Below are 19568 nucleotides of genomic sequence, written 5' to 3' on the forward strand. Positions count from 1 at the left end.
CTCACCTCTCAGCACCCACTGCCCTCTCACCCCTGGCCCTGGTCCACTGGATTTAACTTCTTTCTGTTTCCCTACATACTGTGTTCCATCTCACTTCCAGGCCCTTGCACACCCCCAGGCACACAGCTCCACTCTTCCTGCCCATTCCATTCACCTTCCAAGTCTCAAGTCACACCTCTACCTCCAGGAAGCCCTCCTTGACCTCCTGTGAGCTCACCCACCCCAGACCTGCCCACTCTGGGCCATCACTGTCTGGGGATGGGTCTGTCTCCCTCTGGACTATGAGCCCGATAAGCACAAGTGCTATCTCCATCACTGAGGGCTCCAGCACTGACCAGCACAGGGCAGGGACCCACGGAGTGTGGATGCTCATTATACACATCCTTCCCTTTCCCAGCCTCGCAGTCCCCATTCATTCATTGACAAATGTTTATTGAGCAACTACTATCACCAAACTCTGTTACATGAACTTGACTGGCATGAGAGAGGGAAAGATAAACCAGCCCAGCTCCTACGCTCAGGGAGCTTGAGGTCTGTTAGGGGAAATGACCTGGAACTCGATGTAATAATAATAATTGGCTGGACGCAGTGGCTCAGGCTTCTAATCCCAGGCTGAGGTGGGCAGATCACGAGGTCAGGAGTTCGAGACTAGCCTGGCCAACATAGGGAAACCCCGTCTCTACTAAAAATACAAAAGAAATTAGCTGGGCTTGGTGGTAGGCACCTGTAATCCCAGCTACTCCAGAGGCTGAGGCAGGAGAATCGCTTGAACCCAGGAGGCAGAGGTTGCAGTGAGCCGAGATCGTGCCACTGCACTCCAGCCTGGTGACAGAGCGAGACTCCATCTCAAAATAAGAAGAATAATAAACATTATCGAGCCCTTACTATACACCGTGCACTGTGCTAAGGGCTTGACATTTATTCACTGATACCCTCACAACAGTTCTGTGAGGGAACTTTGGCCATTAAAAGTAATGGCAAAAACCGCAATTACTTTTGCACCAACCTAGGACTGTGGTTATCCCCATTTTACAGATAAGGAAAATGAGGTTAAGTAAGTGAAGCTGGCCGGGCACAGAGGCTCATGCCTTTAATCCGAGAACCTTGGGAGGCAGAGGCAGAAGCACTGCTTGAGCTCAGGAGTCCAAGATGAGCCTGGGTAGCACAGCAAGACCTGTCGGCACAAAAAGAAACATGTTTATTTGCTTTTATTGATCTATTTATTTAGAGGTTTCTCTGCCTCCCGGGTTCAAGCGATTTCCTGATTATTTTTGTATTTTTAGTAGAGATGGGGTTTCACCATGTTGGCCAGGCTGGTCTCCATGGAACTCCTGACCTCAAGTGATCCACCCACGTCGGCCTCTCAAAGTGCTGGGATTACAGGCATGAACCACCACACCGGGCCAAAAAAAATTTAAAAATTAGCCAGGCGTGCCGGTGCCTGCCTGTGGCCCCAGATACTTGGCAGACCGAGGTGGAAGGATTACTTAAGCCCAGAGGTCAGGGCTGCGGTGAGCCCTGATTGTGCCACCACACTCCAGCCTGGGCGACAGACCGAGACCCTGTCTCAAAACAACAACAGAAAAAGGTGAGGTCACGCAGGGCATCAGTGCACAAGCTGAGAAAGAAACCGAAGTCTTTCTAACGCCAGAACTCTGTCATCTGCTCATTCCAGCCTGAGAGGAAGGTGAACCAAGATGCAACCCACGTCCACTCAAGTGGGCTCGGTGTGTCTGAGCGGCGGTCTCTGCCCACTACAAAGGCCACAGAGAAGAGAGTGAGGCTTCACCCAAAGGAGGTCTCGCTGATGGTGGAATTTCAGGCACTGTGTTTACGTCTGGCATAATTAGGATGAGACTAGTGTCCCTGACTGGAACTAAGAGTCCCCCACCCCACCCGCACCCCCAGCTCCCAGGCTCTCTCCACCAGAGTTCACTGCCTCCCTCTCCCCCTCTCCCTCATCCTCTCCCCAGGAGCCCTGGTACACCCCGAATTCTCAGGGCTGTGGCTCCTCGTTTTACAAATGAGTAAGTTGGTGGCTGGGAAGGAAGTGGGCTGGGCCATGACCGAGAGTCATTATGATTCACGGGGAAAACCCTCCTCTGTGCAAAAGGCTTTGTGCGGCTTCCTAGGATCACAGGGTCAGTGGATGTGTGCAGACCGCTAGAGGTCTAGACAGCCCCTCACCACCCCGCTGCCAGCTCCCCAGCCCCCGGGTGGGTCTGCAGTCCTGGACGGATCCTGTGCCTGGGGGAGGTGTGGACAGGTGTGGGTTGTGGTGTTGTTTATACGTTAAACACACTGGGATTCCAGGTAAGTTTCTATCAGAAGAAAGCCCTTCACTGCTCAGATAGAAATTTCAAAATACTGAACTGCCTTTGGATCCTGGCAGAAGGGAGTTTTCCTGGAGTGATGAAAGTGTTCTAAAATTAGATTTGAGCGAGGGCCGCACAAAAGGAATTATGGTATTATTAAAGAAATCGTGGCTTTGCTGAAAAAACTGAAAACTGGAACACGGAGCATTTGAAGGTATTGAGGGACTGCTCATTTCTATTTTCACTGTTTAGGTGAAACAATGGCATTGTGAATAGGTGTTTTAAATGAGTCTTTATCTTTTAAAGATACAGGCGGAAATAGCTATGACTGAAATGATCTGATGGCTGGGATTTGCTTTCAAATAACACGGGCCGTGGGTGAGGAGAGGAAACCAGATTGGCCATCAGCTGAGTGATGGGTATGTGGTTTCAAGGGAGATACCATTCTGTGTGTGTGTGTGTGTGTGTGTGTCTGTGTGTGCGCACGCACATGCGCGCGGGCGCGAGAAACGGAGTCTTCCTCTCTCGCCAGGCTGGAGTGTAATGGCGTGATCTCAGCTCACTGCAACCTCCGCCTCCCGGATTCAAGCCATTCTCCTGCCTCAGCCTCCTGAGTAGCTGGGTACTGGTGTGCACCACCACATCCAGCTAATTTTTGTATTTTTAGTAGAGATGGAGTTTCACCATGTTGGTCAGGCTAATCTCGATCTCCTGACCTCGTGATCTGCCCGCCTCAGCCTCCCAAAGTGCGGCGATTACAGGTGTGAGCCACCGCGCCCAGCCTGAGTACCACCATTCTTCTCTCTGCTTTTGATGGATATGTAACATTTCCCAAAATAAAAAGTGGTTTTTAAATTTTTTTAACCATTAGCCTGGTGCTGTGGCTCACGCCTGTAATCCCGACACTTTGGGAGGCCGAGGCAAGCAGATCACTTGAGGTCAGGAGCTCGAGACCAGCCTGGGCAACATGGTGATTCTCCTGCCTCAGGCTCCTGATGTTGCTGGGATTACAGACACCTGACACCACACTCAGCTAATTTTTTTTTTTTTTTTTTTTTCTGTATTTTTAGTTGAGACAGGGTTTCACCATCTTGGCCAGGCTGGTCTTGAACTCCTGACCTCATGATCCACCCACCTCAGCCTCCCAAAGTGCTGAGATTACAGGCGCAAGCCACCACGCCCGGCCTCCTGGGTGCTCCTTCTAGGGTCAGGAATGAAGGGGATGTTTGGTCGTTTCTCCCCAAGAACAACCTCCCCAGGACCAGCCTGAGTCAGCTCCAGGCCTTGCCAGGCCTGCACAGGAAGCCACACCCTGAGGTCAGATCCCTGAGCAAATATTACAGCCCCCTCTGCCCCACCCAAGATAAGGAGAGGCTGAAAGGGGTCCAGAAGCCTGCCTCCGCCCAAGAGATTAGCTCCAGCCACACCTCAGTATCGAGGCCTCCCCATCCCTGCCCAGGGAGGACAGGACAAGGATTCTGCCATGGAGGCCCAAGTCCACCGTTTCATCTAATACATATTAATGATCTCGATAGTGGGCGGGGTCTTGAAGAGGAGATAAAGGAGTCCCAGCCTCCTCCCGCTCCCTAGGGAACAAAGTGACTGGTGAGATAAGAGGGCTGGGCAGGCAAGGGGCGACCCTGACCAAACAAGGTCATAGACCGTGTCCCCAGATGGCTGTGCTGAGCATAAGACTCACCTGCTCCAACCTCATGAGGCAATGGCCCAAGGCTTCAGTTTCCTTGTCTGCAAAATGAGTTTTCTTGCGGGTGGAGAGCGGGGAGCTGGATTAGATAACAGGAAAAGCTGACGCTGTCAAAAAGAATCATGGAGAATCATGGACCAGGCGAGGTGGCTCATGCCTGTAATCCCAGCACTTTGGAGGCCAAGGCAGGAGGATCACGAAGTCGGGAGTTCAAGACCAGCCTCACTAACATTGCAAAACCCCATCTCTACTAATAATACAAAAATAAGCGGATGTGCTGGTAATCCCAGCTACTCAGGAGACTAGCAAAGGAGAATTGCTTGAACCCGGGAGGTGGAGATTGCAGTGAGCTGAGATCACGCCACGGCACTCCAGCCTGGGAGACAGAGCGAGACTCCATCTCAAAAAAAAGAAAGGTGAAATGAATGTATTTAATACAACATATGCAAAATGTCATCCCAGTATGGAATCAACATAAAAAATAATGATCTGTTTTACATTATTGTATGTGTGTCCTTTTTTTGTGTGTGTGTGACAAGGTCTTGCTCTGCCACCCAGGCTGGAGTGCAGTGGTGTGATCACAGCTCACTGCAGCCTCAACCTCCTGGGCTCAAGCGATCCTCCTACTTCAGCCTGCCAAATAGCTGGCTCCACAGGCATGCGATGCCGCTCCTGGCTAATTTTTAAACTTTTTGTAGAGACGACTTGCCATGTTGCCCAGGCTGGTCTCAAACTCCTGGACTCAAGCCACCCTCCCACCTCAGCCTCCCAAAGTGCTGGGATTATAGGAGTGAGCCACTGTGCCTAGCTCCCCTTCGCTCTGACAGTGTCGCCTTGCGGCCCTGCATAAACCAGTGCCCGACCACCTCCATCCCTCCCCTGTTTATTTTTCTCCACAGCGTCGTCACCACCTGTTGTAATACTGTGTCTATTCACTGTCTTCTGCAGTCAATAGGTCAGCTCTATGTCTATCTTATTCATGGTAACCCCACCGCACCTAGCACAGTCCCTGGCACATAGTAGGTGGTCCTTTGTCAAATGGTGGAGGAACAGCAGCCACTGTGCACCCAGTGTGTGCTCTGACGCAGGCCCAGCACTGAGTGCTCTGTGTGCCTGTTTTGCTTTTCTGTTTTTTGATTTTTGTTTTGAGACTGAGTCTTGCTCTGTCGCCAGGCTGGAGTACGGTGTTGCCATCTCAGCTCACTACAACCTCTGCCTCCTGGGTTCAAGCGATTCTTCTGCTTCAGCCTCCTGAGTAGCTGGGATTACAGGTGCCCGCCACTGTGTCCAGCTAATTTTTGTATTTTCAGTACAGACAGGGTTTCACCATTTGGCCAGGCTAGTCTTGAACTCCTGACCTCATGATCCACCTGCCTTTGCCTCCCAAAGTACTGGGATTACAGACTTGAGCCACTGCACCCGGCCCCATGTACCTATTTTGAGCCACCTCGCCCAGCCCCATGTGCCTATTTTAATCCTCAGAAGAGTCCCAGGGAAGTCAGTGACATGACCGCCCACACCCACTGCACAAACGGGCAAAAGCCCCTGCCCACGAGAACCCCGTCTGCTTTCTGCCCAGCCCTGGGCCTGTCGCATAGCAGGTGCTAAGAGCCTGCAGCTCTTGACTGAACCAAGGATATGGGCTCATAGCCAGGAGCACCAGAGGAGGGGCCAGGGAGGTGGAGGATGGGAGCAGGCTGGGAAGGGTGGGGGTGACGCTGCGGGGCCTCTACAGCCCAGCCTGGTCACACTCTGCAGGCAGATAGCGGATCACCAGGAACCTGAGCCTCTCTGAAGACTCCTCTCTCTGTGTCATCCACACCTGGTGTCCAGTTCCACAAACATGCTCTGAGCCCCTGCTCCGTGCCAGGCGCTGTGCTGGGCAGTGCTGGGGACACAGTGGTGACAGCCCAGCCCTGCCCAGCTGAGGCTCCCAGGCCAGTGGGGGAAAAAGACCCAGCCCCAGACAGCAAGAACCCAGGTCAGTCAGGGCTAGGACAGGGGGATCCAGGGGGTACATGACCCAGCCTTGGAGTCCAGGAGGGCCTCCTGAAGGAGGGGGTTTGGGGAAAGCAGTGGAATAGAGCAGAGGAAAGCAGGAATATTCTGGGTAGACTGCAAGTGAGACAGAAGAACGGAAGCAGAGGGTTCTCGGAAGCAAGGGGTGTTCTATATAGCTGGTCAGGGCAGGGGTCAGGCTGGGCAGGGCCTCCTGGGCCACAGAGAGGAACCTGGGCTTCCTCCCAAGGGCATTGGGGAGCCACAGCAGGTTCTGTGCAGGGAGGGGCAGGGCCAGGTTTCTGTTTTAGAAAGAGCCTCTGTCTGCCATGTGGAGGGGCAATGGGAAGGGGTGAAACCAGGGCCAGAGACTAGAGAGGAGGTTGTTGGGGAGACAGGAGACCCAGCAAGGCGGGGTGGTGGGTGGTCACCTAGACCGGGGGGTGGAGGGGCTGCAGGCAGGGAGAGAAGATATACTTAGAGTCAGTTGCCAGAGGGAGTGGCGTCCTCGGGAAGTAAGGGAAGCATCAGGGATGAAGCCCCGGGTCTCTCTTCCCAGTGATGAGGTGGGCAGTGGCACCTTCCCTGATAAGGGGACAGGGGAAGAAAGACTTCTGGGGAAAGACGCCAAGGTCAGTTTGGGACAAGGTGAATGAGAGGTGCCCAGGGACATGGGGGAGGCATCCTGACTGATACTGGGACAAGGTCCCAGGGCTCTGGGCCAGGAAGGAGAAGGGTGAGGTGAGGTCGCAGGTGAAGAGGGGGAGCAGGAGGCGCCAGGACATCCTCCGAGCCTCTCACCTGGCCTCACCCTCGCCTCCTCCGGGCCTTCCCCCCAACCCCTGCTTGTCAGAGCTCAGAGCCCTGCCCAGCGAGGTCAGCCCAGGACATGGTGCAGGAGGAGCAAACCAGGACAGGTGAGCACAGGTGTGGCCCCCTGCCCGGAAGCAGGCTGCTGAGGCCTCAGAGGAACCAGGACCCAGAAGCCATCAGGATGTGGGCGGTAAGAACACAGCCACCAGCAACTCTGGCCCCGCAGCCTCCCTAGTTCCCGCCCAGCAGCATCTCAGAGACACCTTCCCTGGTACCCTCCCTCCACCCCAATTTAAAGTGGCAAACCAGGCCAGGGACAGTGGCTTATGCCTGTAATCCCAGCACTTTGGGAGGCCAAGGTGGGAAGATCACTTGAGGCCAAGAGTTTGAGACCAGCCGGGGCAGCATAGCGAGACCCCATCTCTACAAAAAAACAAAATGGCATATCCCCTTTCTGACTTTATTTTTCAGTCTGACGTGTAAGATATTTACCTTTCCTTGGTTTGCTCCAGAAATGTCGGCCTCCCGAGGGCAGGGGTTTCATCTGTCTTGTGCACTAATGCATCCTCAGTGCCTAGAACAGTCCCTGGCAAACAACAGGAGCACATTCAATATTCGTCCAATAAATGAATGAGTGATTTACCGAGCATTTGCTCTGCGCCAGTCATTATGGTAAACGCTGTACTTTACACATGTGTCTACTTCATTCTTACAACAGCCCCGTAACATGAGTACCGTGTTTTTCCCATTTTACAAATAAGGAAACTCAGGCCTGGCAGATTCCACAAATTGCCCAGGGAACTATGTCCAGAGCCGATGCTTACTCCTATGAGACAGAATCTCATCCTTCTTGCCCAGGTTGGAATGCAGTGGTGTGAACTTGGCTCACCGCAACCTCTGTCTCCCAGGTTCAAGCAATTCTCCTGCCTCAGCCTCCCGAGTAGCTTGGATTACAGGCGCTACAGCTGCTCGCCACCACACACAGCTACTTTTTTGTATTTTTAGTAGAGGCGGGATTTCACCATGTTAGCCAGGCTGGTCTCGAACTCCTGACCTTAAATGATCCACCCGTCTCGGCCTCCCAAAGAGCTGGGATTGCAGGCGGGAGCCACCGCGCCCGGCCCAGAACCTATACTTTTTATAGCAGCCACACCAATCAGACCTCACGTTCAGGGTCACGTCCGCCAGGCCCTGGCTTCCATTCCTGACTTGAGGCATCTCACTAACTGCTGTCGGCAGCCCTGAAGTAGGGTCCATATCATCTCTATTTTTTTTGTCTGTTTGTTTTTGAGGCAAGAGTCTCCCTCTGTCGCCCAGGCTGGGGTGCAGTGGCATGGTCTCGGCTCACTGCAACCTCCACCTCCTGAATTCAAGCAATTCTCCTGCCTCAGCCTCCCTAGTGGCTGGGATGACAGGCATGGGCCACCATGACCCACAAATTTTTGTGTTTTTGATAGAGACGAGCTTTCTCCATGTTGGTCAGGCTGGTTGCAAACTCATCACCTCAGGTTATCTAAAGGCACCCACCACCATGCCTCACTAACTTTTTAAATTTTATTTTTAGTGGAGACAGGGTTTCGACATATTGGCCAAGCTGGTCTTGAACTCCTGACCTCAAATGATCTGCCCGCTTTGGATGGGCTTTGGATGACAGGTGTGAACACCACACCCGGCCACCATCTCTATTTTTCAGAATCATAAATGGGGACTCAACAAGGGGGTCTCCCCAGCCCCACTTTGGGTAAGTGCAGAACCAGTGTCAAAACTCAGCTCTCTTTGGCCCCAAAGCCTCCGAATACACCCATTTGACAGAGAGGGGAAAACAAGGTCTCCAGAGAGGGAGAAGGAGAATGTGAATTTCCAACCGCTTTGCAGGAAGCCAACAAGAAGCAGAGCCCTGAAGAAAGCATGTGGCTATACAGCTTCCTGCCCTTCTGTCTGGGTTTGCACACAGAGCAGGGCTCAAACCCCCTCTCTGCAGGAACTGGACAAGCAGGAGTCCCCACCGGGGGCGTCAGTTTCTCCATCTGCAAAGGGGCGTCCTAAAGATGCCCACTTTCCCAGGTTGTTTGTTTTGCCATCCATGGAGATAACACTGTAGGTCCCCTGCACGGGGTGGGGCCGGGAAAGGCGAAGTCACTTTTTACTGATTTTCTTCCTTGGAGACTCCCAAGCTCTCCCAGGAGGCCATGGGCCTGGGTGGTCGGTAAGAACTACCCAAAAATCTTCCCCCGCTTCTCCCTTCTCCTTGGTGACCTGGTTCTTCTCCCAGTACCAAATCCCGGCCTTCAGCACAAAGAGGGTTAGGCAGCTGCCCCAGGAGGCCTGGCCAGGTCATGGCCTCTGCCTGGTGCCTGCCACACCCACCCTGGTACCCAAACTGGGCCCCAGATCCTTGGTGACTCGATCCCTCCAAATTCAGGTGATCTCCCCTGGCTCCAAATCACCAAACCCTCCCAGGTCCAGCGGCAGACAGAGCTGAGCCCCAACCAGGAAGGCAGTCTGAGCACTGGGACTTCCACACCACCATCTCCAGGACTCGTTTTGGGGTGACAGATGGCGCTGACTGGGTACAGCTGGCTACTCCTCAGTGGTGAGCAAGAATGGCACCCCCCAGCACCTCAGCCCCCCAGGGGCCCCAGGGAGGGGAGGGGATCCCCAGTCCAAGAGAGGGAAGGTGTGAGCCCCAGCATGCTAGGGAGGGAGGGCAGCCCTGCTTCACACCGGCACATTCACCCCTCCAAGAGGCACCTGCATGGGGCAGGCTGGGGACAGCCACCCAAAGAGGTTTTTAGGGTGGGCTTTGGAGATTTCTAAGCCCAGGGCATGAGCCAGGACAAGGGAGCTGCTGTTGCTCCTCCATCCTGCGGGTTTCTGTGTTTTATCAGCTGTAGAAGCCTTGACAAGGCTGAGCTCTTCCCAGCAGCTATTTCTCCCAGAAGATGTAGCTTGGGGCAGCTGCTTTTCCCTTCTCAGCCTCCACGTACCTTTCTATGAAGTGGGCCTCACTGACAGGGTCGTGTGAAGGTCACTATCAGCAGCACTGGTTCCCATATCTGCTGTGTGCCTAGAGCTGTTCTGAGAGCTTCTCATATGTTTAAAACCACCTATGAGGAGCCGAGCATGGTGGTTCACGCCAGTAGTCCCAGCACTTCAGGAGGCTGAGGCAGGCGGATCACCCGAGGTCAGAAGTTCGAGACCGGCCTGGCCAACATGGTGAAACCCCATCTCTACTAAAATACAAAAATTAGCCGAGCGTGGTGGCACAAGCCTTGTAGTCCCAGCTACTCAGGAGGCTGAGGCAGGAGAATTTATCGAACCCAGGAGGTGGAGGTTGCAGTGAGCCAAGATTGTGCCACCTCACTCTAGCCTGGGTGACAGAGAAAGAATCCGTCTCAAAAAAAAAAAAAAAAAAAAAAACCAAGCCACCTACGATAGAGGACCACGCATGAACCCCACTTCCCAGGGAGAAAATGAGGCTCAGAAAGGTGAAATCACTGGCCGCTGTCACACAGCCAGAAAGTGGCAGGACTGAGGGCTAGACCCAGAGTCCCTCGCTCCTAGCCATGCTCTGACAGCCTGGAAAGTTCCGGAAAGCTGGCCAGGCGTGTGAGCATTGTCACAGCCACCAGCTCCAGGGAACTGCCCGCCAGTCAAACCCAAGCAGCCTGACCAGCTCATCAGGCTTGGGGCTGATCTGCTTGGTTGAGAAGGAAAGGCGCGGAGTGTTTTCATCTTACCCGTGCTTTCTGCCACAGGCGAGCTTGGAGAGGCCGAGGAAGAGCCCCAGACTGGGAGTCAGGACTCAGGGACAGGCCCTGACGTCCTACATGGGGCCAGGCAATTATCTGGGCTGGAAACACCGCCAGATCTCGTGAGACTTGGTTTGGTGACTGTCACGATGGGAAAACCCCTTGGGTCCGGCTTAAAGCCACCGTCCCATGGACTGAGCACTTGCTTTGCACTTGCTGTATGCAAGATGAGATGCTAGATCCTTGCACAGTTTATCAAACCCAGTCCTCACCACACACCCCTCCCTGGGACTGAGCCCTAACATATATTGGGCACTTACTGTATGCCAGGCATCTGAATAACATGTATTGGGCACTTACTGTATGCCAGGCATATGACTAACATGTATTGGGCACTTACTGTATGCCAGGCATCTGAATAACATGTATTGGGCACTTACTGTATGCCAGGCATATGACTAACATGTATTGGGCACTTACTGTATGCCAGGCATTCTAAACATGTTATGTGTACAGAGTCCTTACAACCTTACGAGGCAGGTAGACCTGTCATCCCCACATAAGAGATGAAAGAACAGAGACACAGAGAAAGGCAGTGTACTCGAAGCCATGCAGATAAACTCCCAGAAAGATCAGGTGGCTAAGATGTGGAGAGTCAGAGAGTCACGGGTTCAAATCCTGGCTGTGCCTCTCCTCATTTACACAGAGGACATTGAGCTGGGGACGTGCCATGAGCCTGAGTCTCTTCTGATCAAACCTGCCTCATCCAACCCCTCTGACTCCTCTTCCTCAGCCACATTCGTGAATGTGGGGGCCGAGATCTCTATCACCCTGGAGCCTGCCCAGCCAACCGAAGGGGACAACATCACGCTGGTCGTCCACGGGCTTTCAGGGGAACTGCTCGCCTACAACTGGTACGCGGGGCCCACGCTCAGCGTGTCGTACCTGCTGGCCAGCTACATCGTGAGCACAGGCGATGAGACACCTGGCCCCGTCTACACGGGGCGGGAGGCTGTGCGCCCCGACGGCAGCCTGGACATCCAGGGCGTCCTGCCCGGGCACTCAGGCACCTACATCCTACAGACCTTCAACAGGCAGTTTCAGACCGAGGTGGGCTACGGACACGTGCAGGTCTATGGTGAGACACCCCCTAAGGCACCCCTCTGCCCAGCCAGGCCTTCCCACCTCCTTCTCAATCCTTCTTAAAAAAAAAATCCAAAAAATGTTTAAACCATCAGGGAAAAGGGTTATAAAATAACATCAAAATGCTCACCTCCTTCAGGAAGACTGCCAGGATTAGACCTGCCTCCTAAACCATTCTTTAGGGTATAGGGGCACAGCCACAACCCGGATATGCCCCTTGTCTGGGGAGGGGAAGCCCCTTGGAGCAGACGGTGCCCGGCCCCCTCCCCCTCTGTCTCTTGCTCCCACAGAGATCTTGGCCCAGCCCACAGTCTTGGCCAACAGCACAGCACTGGTGGAGCGTCGAGACACCCTGCGTTTGACGTGCAGCAGCCCTAGCCCCACTGCCGAGGTCCGCTGGTTCTTCAACGGTGGAGCCCTGCCTGTCGCTCTCCGCCTGGGACTGTCCCCCGATGGGAGGACGATAAGCAGGCATGGCATCCGCCGGGAGGAGGCCGGCACCTATCAGTGTGAGGTGTGGAACCCGGTCAGTGTCAGCCGCAGCAAGCCCGTCAACCTGACCGTGTACTGTGAGTCCTCCTGGCCCCGCCAGAGATACCTAGTGTCCAAACCTCATGCATGGGGAAACCGAGGCCAGGAGAGGGAGCCCAAGGGCACACAGCGAGTCAGCAAGCAAGCTGGGGTTGGGGACCAGGGGTTCTCTCTTAAAGTGCACTGGCTCTGGCCAGGTGCAGTGGCTCATGCCTGTAAATCCCAGCACTCTGGGCAGCCAAGGAAGGAGGATCACTTGAACTCAGAAGTTTGAGACCACCCTGGGCAACATAGCAAGACCCCATCTCTACCAAAAATATAAAAATTAGCCAGGAATGGTGGCACGTGCCTGTAGTCACAGCCACTCAGGAGGCTGAGATGGGAGGATTCTTTGAGCCTGGGAGGTTGAGGCTGCAGGTGCAGTGAGCTATGACTGCACCGCTGCACTCCAGCCTGGGCAACAGAGCGAGATGCTGTCTCAAAATAATAATAATGCACTTGCCCCATATCCTAAAGGACTTCCACAGACCATCTTTGCTATTGAATAATCCTTCAGTTAGGGGCAAGACCTGCAGAGAAACAAAACAGGACCAGTTGGTTTGAAAAAGGAGCAGGGGAGGGAATAGTGTAATGGGAGGGAACATGAAATGTGAACAAATAACAGAAGCATGCAGTCATTCTGGGGGCAGCAGTGCGCAGTGTGGAATCCGGGCATGAGGACCCATGATGTAGAAAAACCCATGATGTAGCGCCTGGAACCGCAGACTCCTACAACCAGAGAACTCTGGACTTCAGAAGCACTGGATTCCAGACTCTGAGAATCCTAGAACCTCTAGATGCAGAGATTCTTAGAATCTTAGAATCTAGTCATGAAATCTTAGAGTCTAGAGTCTTAGAAACATAGATTTCTAGAATCTTAGCACCTTAGAACCTAGAAGCACCAATTCTTGAAGCCCTAAAATCCTACACTCAGAATGGCTTTGTTAATGGAGCCATAGATTTCAGAAATATCTTGAAATGTTATCTGGCCCAGCACATTCTTTTTACAGAAGAGAAAGCTGCGATCCTCTGAGAGGGAGTGATTCTTGAGATCCTAGAGCAAGTTAGAGTTAAGGCCAGAGCTTTTTTTCCCTCCTCTAGGTCAAGATATTCCCAGGGACCTAGCCTGGCAGAGAGAAAGCCAGGAGTACCCACCTCCACTCCCCTTTCCTTCTACTGCTCCGTGTCTCTCCCTCCTACCCCCACAGTTGGCCCAGAACGTGTGGCCATCCTCCAGGATTCCACCACCCGCACAGGCTGCACCATCAAAGTTGACTTCAACACGTCCCTCACCCTGTGGTGCGTGTCCAGGTCCTGCCCAGAGCCCGAGTATGTGTGGGCCTTCAACGGGCAGGCCCTAAGGAACGGCCAAGACCACCTCAACATCAGCAGCATGACCGCGGCCCAGGAGGGGACGTACACGTGTATTGTGAAGAACACCAAGACCCTGCTCTCCGGATCTGCCTCAGTGGTGGTCAAGCTCTCTGGTGAGTCACCCCCAGCCTGGCCACCCTGCAATCCCCACAGAGGCCTCATCAGGCTGTGAAGGTTAGGCCACCATTTGCCCAACAGAGAACTGGAACATGGTAGATTCACAGCTGATTCATGAGCTGTGACAGATTGGCATAGCAGGTGGATCCCTTTGCATCTGGGTCTAAAGGGAGACCATACAGCCCATGTCCTGTCGGCCTGGAGAACAAATGGCAAAGCACCGTGGGTTGACAGAGTGGAAAACCACTCACATGTCACTTCAGGTGGGTGCCGCTGTTCTAAATTCAGTCACCAGCTGCTTTGGGCTTGACCCACCCCATGCCACACAGACAGCTGAAATTCTGTGCAGCCAACTAGACTACCTAGTTATCTGACCCAGATGATGGGCACACACACACACACAATTGGAGAATCACAGCCAGTTGCTGGCAAATGGAGAAACAGCTGGGGAGGCACTGTCACCTGGCTTCTGTCCTAAAATGACCCGAGGGCAGCTGGCATTTCAGAGCCATTGGGATCCTCAGGTGACATTTTCTCATCTTCAGGGGATGGTGGCTTTGAACATTAAGGCCTCATTAATTCCACCTCGGTTCCTTCCCAAGTGGCCATCATCCCCAGGGGACAGTGGGGAATGGTCCTTCCCTCCCTCCCACTAACAGGCTGGGTCTCATCCAAGGGGTGGATTTTCACCCAAAGCAGAAATGGCATCCCCAGAGGTAAGTGCGTCTCCCGCCCCACTCACCTGGGGCTTTGGCAGCTGGTCTTGACAGGAGACAGGGGGATGGACCAGATGACCTCAGGCGCTACCCCAAGCCCTGCCCGTGCAGGCCAACATGGGGGGTGTCCAAGGTATGCAGGTATGTGCAGGGAGTGGATACAGTGCCCCCCGGGCTTCTAGTACGTCAGCAACTCTGTGGTAGGTGCTGGGAGAGAGACAGAAGAAAAGGAGACACCACCCTCCCTCCACCTTGGGAGACTAATCTGATGGAGGAGACATGGCCTCTGTCCTTGGAGAGCTGATCCTGGGACAGGGAAACATGGCTCCCTTATTCAAGGAATTCCTGGTGAAAGAAAAGAGGCAATGCCTCAACCTCCATGAGCTTCCAGTCAGTAATGATGAGAGATGGCAACCCACCCTCAGTGAGCTCCTAGTCAGATGGAGGAGACACAGCCTGCACTTGGGGAGAATTTTTCTTCTGATGGGGAGACTTGGTCTCCAGGAGACATGGCCCTGTTTTTTGAGCATTCCTAGTCTGGTGGGGTACCTACCTTTTGGGTACTCCTAATCTGATGGAGGAGTACAGGCCCCCGCTTTCTAGGAATTTCCAGTCTGATGGAATAGGCATTTCCTTCTAACTTCTAGGGTCCCCAACTTGAATGGAAAAACTCAGCAACAATTTAGAATTTCTCAATCTGATGGAGGAAACAGGGCTGCCACCTCATAGGAATTTCCAATCTGACGGAGGAGACATGGCCTCCCACCTTCTAGAATCTTTCAATCTGATGGGGGAGTTATAGCTTACACATTATGGGATCTCTCGGTGAGACAGACACAAGTCCCAACCATCTCATGCGGAAGACATGGTCCCCATTTTCTGGAATTTCCACTCTGATAGGGGAGACATGGCCCCTATATTTTGGGAATTTCCAATCTGATGGAGGAGACATGACCCAACCCTCCAGGGTCTTCCAGTTTAATGGGAAGATACCTCTCAAAGGCTGGGAATTTGTAGTCTGATAGGGGAGACACAGACCCCTAGCAGACACTATTCAGACCCAGAATCCACCCCCATCACCACACAAGTCACCTCCTTCCTCAGTCTCCTTCCCAGCACCCCACATGGGGAGTGCCAGCCAGTGGGGGGAAGCCAGCCAGGGATGGAAGGGGGACACCATGCCAGATGCAGGCCAAGTTGACCCACCCCCCTCGCTCTTTCCCCAGCTGCAGCAGTTGCCATGATGATCGTGCCCGTGCCCACCAAGCCAATGGAGGGCCAGGACGTGACGCTGACCGTGCAGGGCTACCCCAAGGACCTGCTGGTCTACGCCTGGTACCGTGGGCCTGCCTCTGAGCCCAACCGGCTGCTCAGCCAGCTGCCTTCAGGGACCTGGATTGCAGGCCCTGCACACACAGGCCGGGAGGTGGGCTTCCCCAACTGCTCGCTGTTGGTGCAGAAGCTGAACCTCACGGACACTGGCCGCTACACACTCAAGACTGTCACACTGCAGGGCAAGACTGAGACACTGGACGTGGAGCTGCAGGTGACCCGTGAGTATGCAGGAAGGAGAAAGGCATGGCCCTTGTTAGATGGGGGCAGGGGGTTCCAAAAGGAGTCTTTGCTTCCTCCATCAGGCTGGGGGACATAGACCAAAGATGGATATGCCTCCCCCGTCAGACTGAAGGAAGCCTTGTCTCCTCCATCTGACTTGGAGGTCCCCAGATAGGGCTCTGCCTCTTCTATCAAACTAATGACCTACACTGTGGGTAGACAGGCCTCCTCCCTCAGACTGGGGGTTGACAAAGGGGACCCCCATGCCTTCTCTCTCAAATAAGAGGTACAGCAGACTGAAGGTTTTAAAAGAGAAGGCATAGACTGATGGCAGAGCCTCCTTTTTCCTGCAGTCAGGTAGACCCTAAAACATAGGAGACATTACCTCTTTCGCCATATTGGGGAAATGGGTTAATGAAGGAAGTTTACCTCTCCTATCAGACTGCAGGCACAGAGTAAGGATGAATCAGACCTCCCTATTCAGACTGGGAGATCCTATGTAAAAGGGGTCATGTTTCCTCCTTTGTATTATTGCGAGGGCAAAGTTCCTACCATCAGATGGTGGAGTTTCTCTTTCAAACTGAAATAAGGATGGTTTGCTTCATTGGGATGGAGGCTTCTAGGTGTGGAAGTTGTGTCTCCTCCATCAGATTGGGAGTTCCCAGATGTTGGGGACCATGTCTCCCCATCCGACTGGGAGCTCCAGGAGTGAGGGTCCATGTCTCCTCCATCAGACTGGGAGCTCTCAGAGTCAGGGTCCATGTCTCCCCCATCAGACTGGGAGCTCCTTGAGTCAGGGTCCCTGTCTCCTCCATGAGACTGAGAGCTCCCAGAGGCAGGGACCATGTCTCCTCCATCAGACTTGGAGGTCCTAGAATCAGGGACCATGTCTCCTCCGTCAGACTGGGAGCTCCCAGACTCAGGGACCATGTCTCCTCCATCAGACTGGGAGCTCCCAGACTCAGGGACCATGTCTCCTCCATCAGACTGGGAGCTCTGAGTCAGAGTCCATGTCTCCTCCATCAGACTGGGAGCTCCCAGAGTCAGGGACCATGTCTCCTCCATCAGACTGGGAGCTCCCAGACTCAGGGACCATGTCTCCTCCATCAGACTTGGAGCTCTGAGTCAGGGTCCATGTCGCCTCCATCAGACTGGGAGCTCCCAGAGTCAGAGACCATGTCTCCTCCATCAGACTGGGAGCTCCCAGACTCAGGGACCATGTCTCCTCCATCAGACCGGGAGCTCCCAGAATCAGGGACCATGTCTCCTCCATCAGACCAGGAGCTCCCAGAATCAAGGACCATGTCTCCTCCATCAGACCAGGAGCTCCCAGAATCAGGGACCATGTCTCCTCCATCAGACTGAGCATCCCTAGGGATTTGTGAGTCCATGTTTCTATAGCAGAGCCAGGTTTCCCCCATTAGCTCTCAGACACTTGGGGATGAGATCATTCCCCAAGTCTGGCATCAGACTGAGCACTCTCAGAAGCCAAGTCCCTGAGTCCGGGATGGTGCCTCCTCTATCACTGGAAACTTCCAGGATCAAGGACTGAACCACTGCCAGACACCCACTTTCATCCATTCACTGATGAAACCCTGGTTTTCTGGGTCAGTGTTAGAAGAGAATGCTGTTCAGTGGCAGCAGGCCACCGCGACAAAGCCTGGGATTCCTTTTCACCCATTCTCTCTTCTCACAGTCAGCCTCCCTCCCTCGCACAAGGACCAACGCTACCTTCCTGAACCTGAACCTGGCACAGGCTGAGCGTGGGGCGGAACCGGCCACTGGGTGGCCCGGCCTGGGCAGGGGAGCAGAATGGGTGGGGGCACTGGGGACCTGGTCCTCCACCTCCCTGATGGCCTCCTTTGCCCCCCTCCCCATCTGCCCCCACAGCCCTGGGGTAGCAGCGTGATCCTGGAGACGTCCAGAGAGAAGAACTCTTCACGTCATCCTCTCGTCCTTGCCCCCCACTGGTGGGGACCCCTCCCCCAGTGGTCCTGGGGGAGGTTGTGGTCCTGCTGTTCTCCTGCTTCCACCCTAGAGCTAGAGCCACGGGGCCCCACTCCCTCGCTGAGCTTTTGGGGAGCCACCAAGTCCATAAACATCTGGTTAATGCACACGTGTGTCAGCCTCTCCTTCCACCACTGCTAGCCCTCACCACTTCCCAGTTGCCACTTCCTTTCCTGCTCAAGACTTTTCTCAGTCTGGGTGTGCAGGTGCAGGAGGATGAGCCCAGATCGCCGTGCTCCACACCCTACTGCTGGATGGCAGGGCCTTGAGCCCCTCCACAGTACCCCAGGTTAGGCCCCTCCCACAGTACCCCAGGTTAGGCCCCTCCCACAGTGCCTCAGTTTATATGTGAGAGTCCTGCTCCCAGCTGGCCAAGAACTTCCCCTCTTGGGGCACCAGCATTCTGTGGGACATGGCCCTCTGTGGGACTACAATGCACCTCACTTTGTCACCTGGACCCTGAAACAGGGCTGCCTGTGCTCAGGAAATGACCATATTTCTCAAGAAGACTTCCATCACCTTCTGGCAGTCCTCATCAATTTAATCAAAGACACACCTTTGTGTCTTCCATTGTCCTGGGATTATCTGGATGTCCCTCGAACATCACCTTCACAACCCTGAAAATATCTCCATCCTTCTCTAGCCACAGAAAAGGCCCTGAGGATGGATGAATGCAAGCAGGGCAAGGATCTAGGCGAGGAGTGCAGAGCTGGGAAGTGGGAGCCAGAATGAATATGTTTTCTAACTCTTCTCACTAGTGGGAGCCACAGGCCCCACCCAGCCACAATGCCCCACTGGAGAGAGGCCATTAGCATTGGCCTGGAGTGGTGATGGCAGAGACCAGGCTTAGAACAGAAAGACAAGCTAGGGCAAGGGAGAGAAAGGGCCTTTTGGGGATGATTGTGTTGAGTTGGGGTGACTGATTGTCAAAGACCTCCAGAATGGGGGTTATAAAATCCGGATCATAGGCCGGGCGCGGTGGCTCCTGCCTGTAATCCCAACACTTTGGGAGGCTGAGCCAGGTGGATTGTCTAAGGACAGGAGTTCAAGACCAGCCTGATCAACATGGTGAAACCCGTCTCTACTAAAAATACAAAAACTAGCTGGGCGTGGTGGCAGGCGCCTTTAATCCCAGCTACTCGAGAGGCTGAGGCAGGAGAATCGCTTGAACCCAGGAGGCAGAGGTTGCAGTGAGCCGAGATCGCGCCACTGCACTCCAGCCTGGGCACAAGCGTGAAACTCTGTCTCAAAAAAAAAAAAAAATCTGGATCGTAATCCTGCATTTGCCGTGGATTCACTAGAGCTTCAGTTTGCCCATCAGTAAAATCGGTGTGGACTTGAGGTAGACCCAACTTTTCCAAACCATTTTTAAAAGCCACGGAGCCCTTTCTTCAAATGCAGCTCAATTTATAAATAATAAATGCAGGTCAATTTATTATTAATATTTAAAATAGCAATGCAACAAATATAGGCCCAGCACTGTGGCCCACACCTGTAATCCCAG

At 53.7% G+C, this 19568-nt stretch overlaps 1 protein-coding gene and 1 long non-coding RNA gene across 6 annotated transcripts; one reads left to right on the forward strand and one right to left on the reverse strand.

Moving 5' to 3' along the window:
• Positions 1-1006: 1006 nt before the first annotated feature.
• Positions 1007-7533, reverse strand: LOC144580807 (uncharacterized). The gene is made up of 3 exons (XR_013530978.1): positions 7324-7533; positions 4015-4127; positions 1007-1174 (listed from the first exon to the last, which is right to left on the reverse strand). It is a non-coding gene; the product is annotated as an uncharacterized LOC144580807 (long non-coding RNA).
• On the forward strand, positions 5889-18171 carry CEACAM16 (CEA cell adhesion molecule 16, tectorial membrane component). 5 transcript variants are annotated; one of them, XM_078360102.1, is made up of 9 exons: positions 5889-6001; positions 6872-7021; positions 8396-8572; positions 8707-9424; positions 11377-11721; positions 12017-12295; positions 13505-13783; positions 15730-16056; positions 17292-18171. In XM_078360102.1, exons 4-9 carry the CDS (start codon positions 9388-9390, stop codon positions 17420-17422), a joined length of 1398 nt encoding a protein of 465 aa, XP_078216228.1. In that variant the 5' UTR covers positions 5889-6001; positions 6872-7021; positions 8396-8572; positions 8707-9387; the 3' UTR covers positions 17423-18171. The 5 variants fall into 5 exon arrangements, with proteins under 5 accessions (XP_078216228.1, XP_078216232.1, XP_078216233.1 ...); XM_078360106.1 differs by having other exon boundaries at positions 17754-18171; XM_078360107.1 differs by having other exon boundaries at positions 17948-18171.
• The last annotated feature ends 1397 nt before the right edge of the window (positions 18172-19568 follow it).

Source organism: Callithrix jacchus, chromosome 22 (genome assembly GCF_049354715.1).
Source record: "Callithrix jacchus isolate 240 chromosome 22, calJac240_pri, whole genome shotgun sequence".
NCBI classification, from domain to species: Eukaryota; Metazoa; Chordata; class Mammalia; order Primates; family Cebidae; genus Callithrix; species Callithrix jacchus.

What these genes read in the sequence shown, in the direction of transcription:
- CEACAM16 (XM_078360102.1), top strand. Translation starts at nt 9,388, where the DNA reads ATGGCGCTGACTGGGTACAGCTGGCTACTCCTCAGTG. An exon ending in CGGACACGTGCAGGTCTATG is followed by an intron (nt 11,722 to 12,016) that starts GTGAGACACCCC and finishes TTGCTCCCACAG; the next exon opens with AGATCTTGGCCCAGCCCACA. An exon ending in CGTCAACCTGACCGTGTACT is followed by an intron (nt 12,296 to 13,504) that starts GTGAGTCCTCCT and finishes CTACCCCCACAG; the next exon opens with TTGGCCCAGAACGTGTGGCC.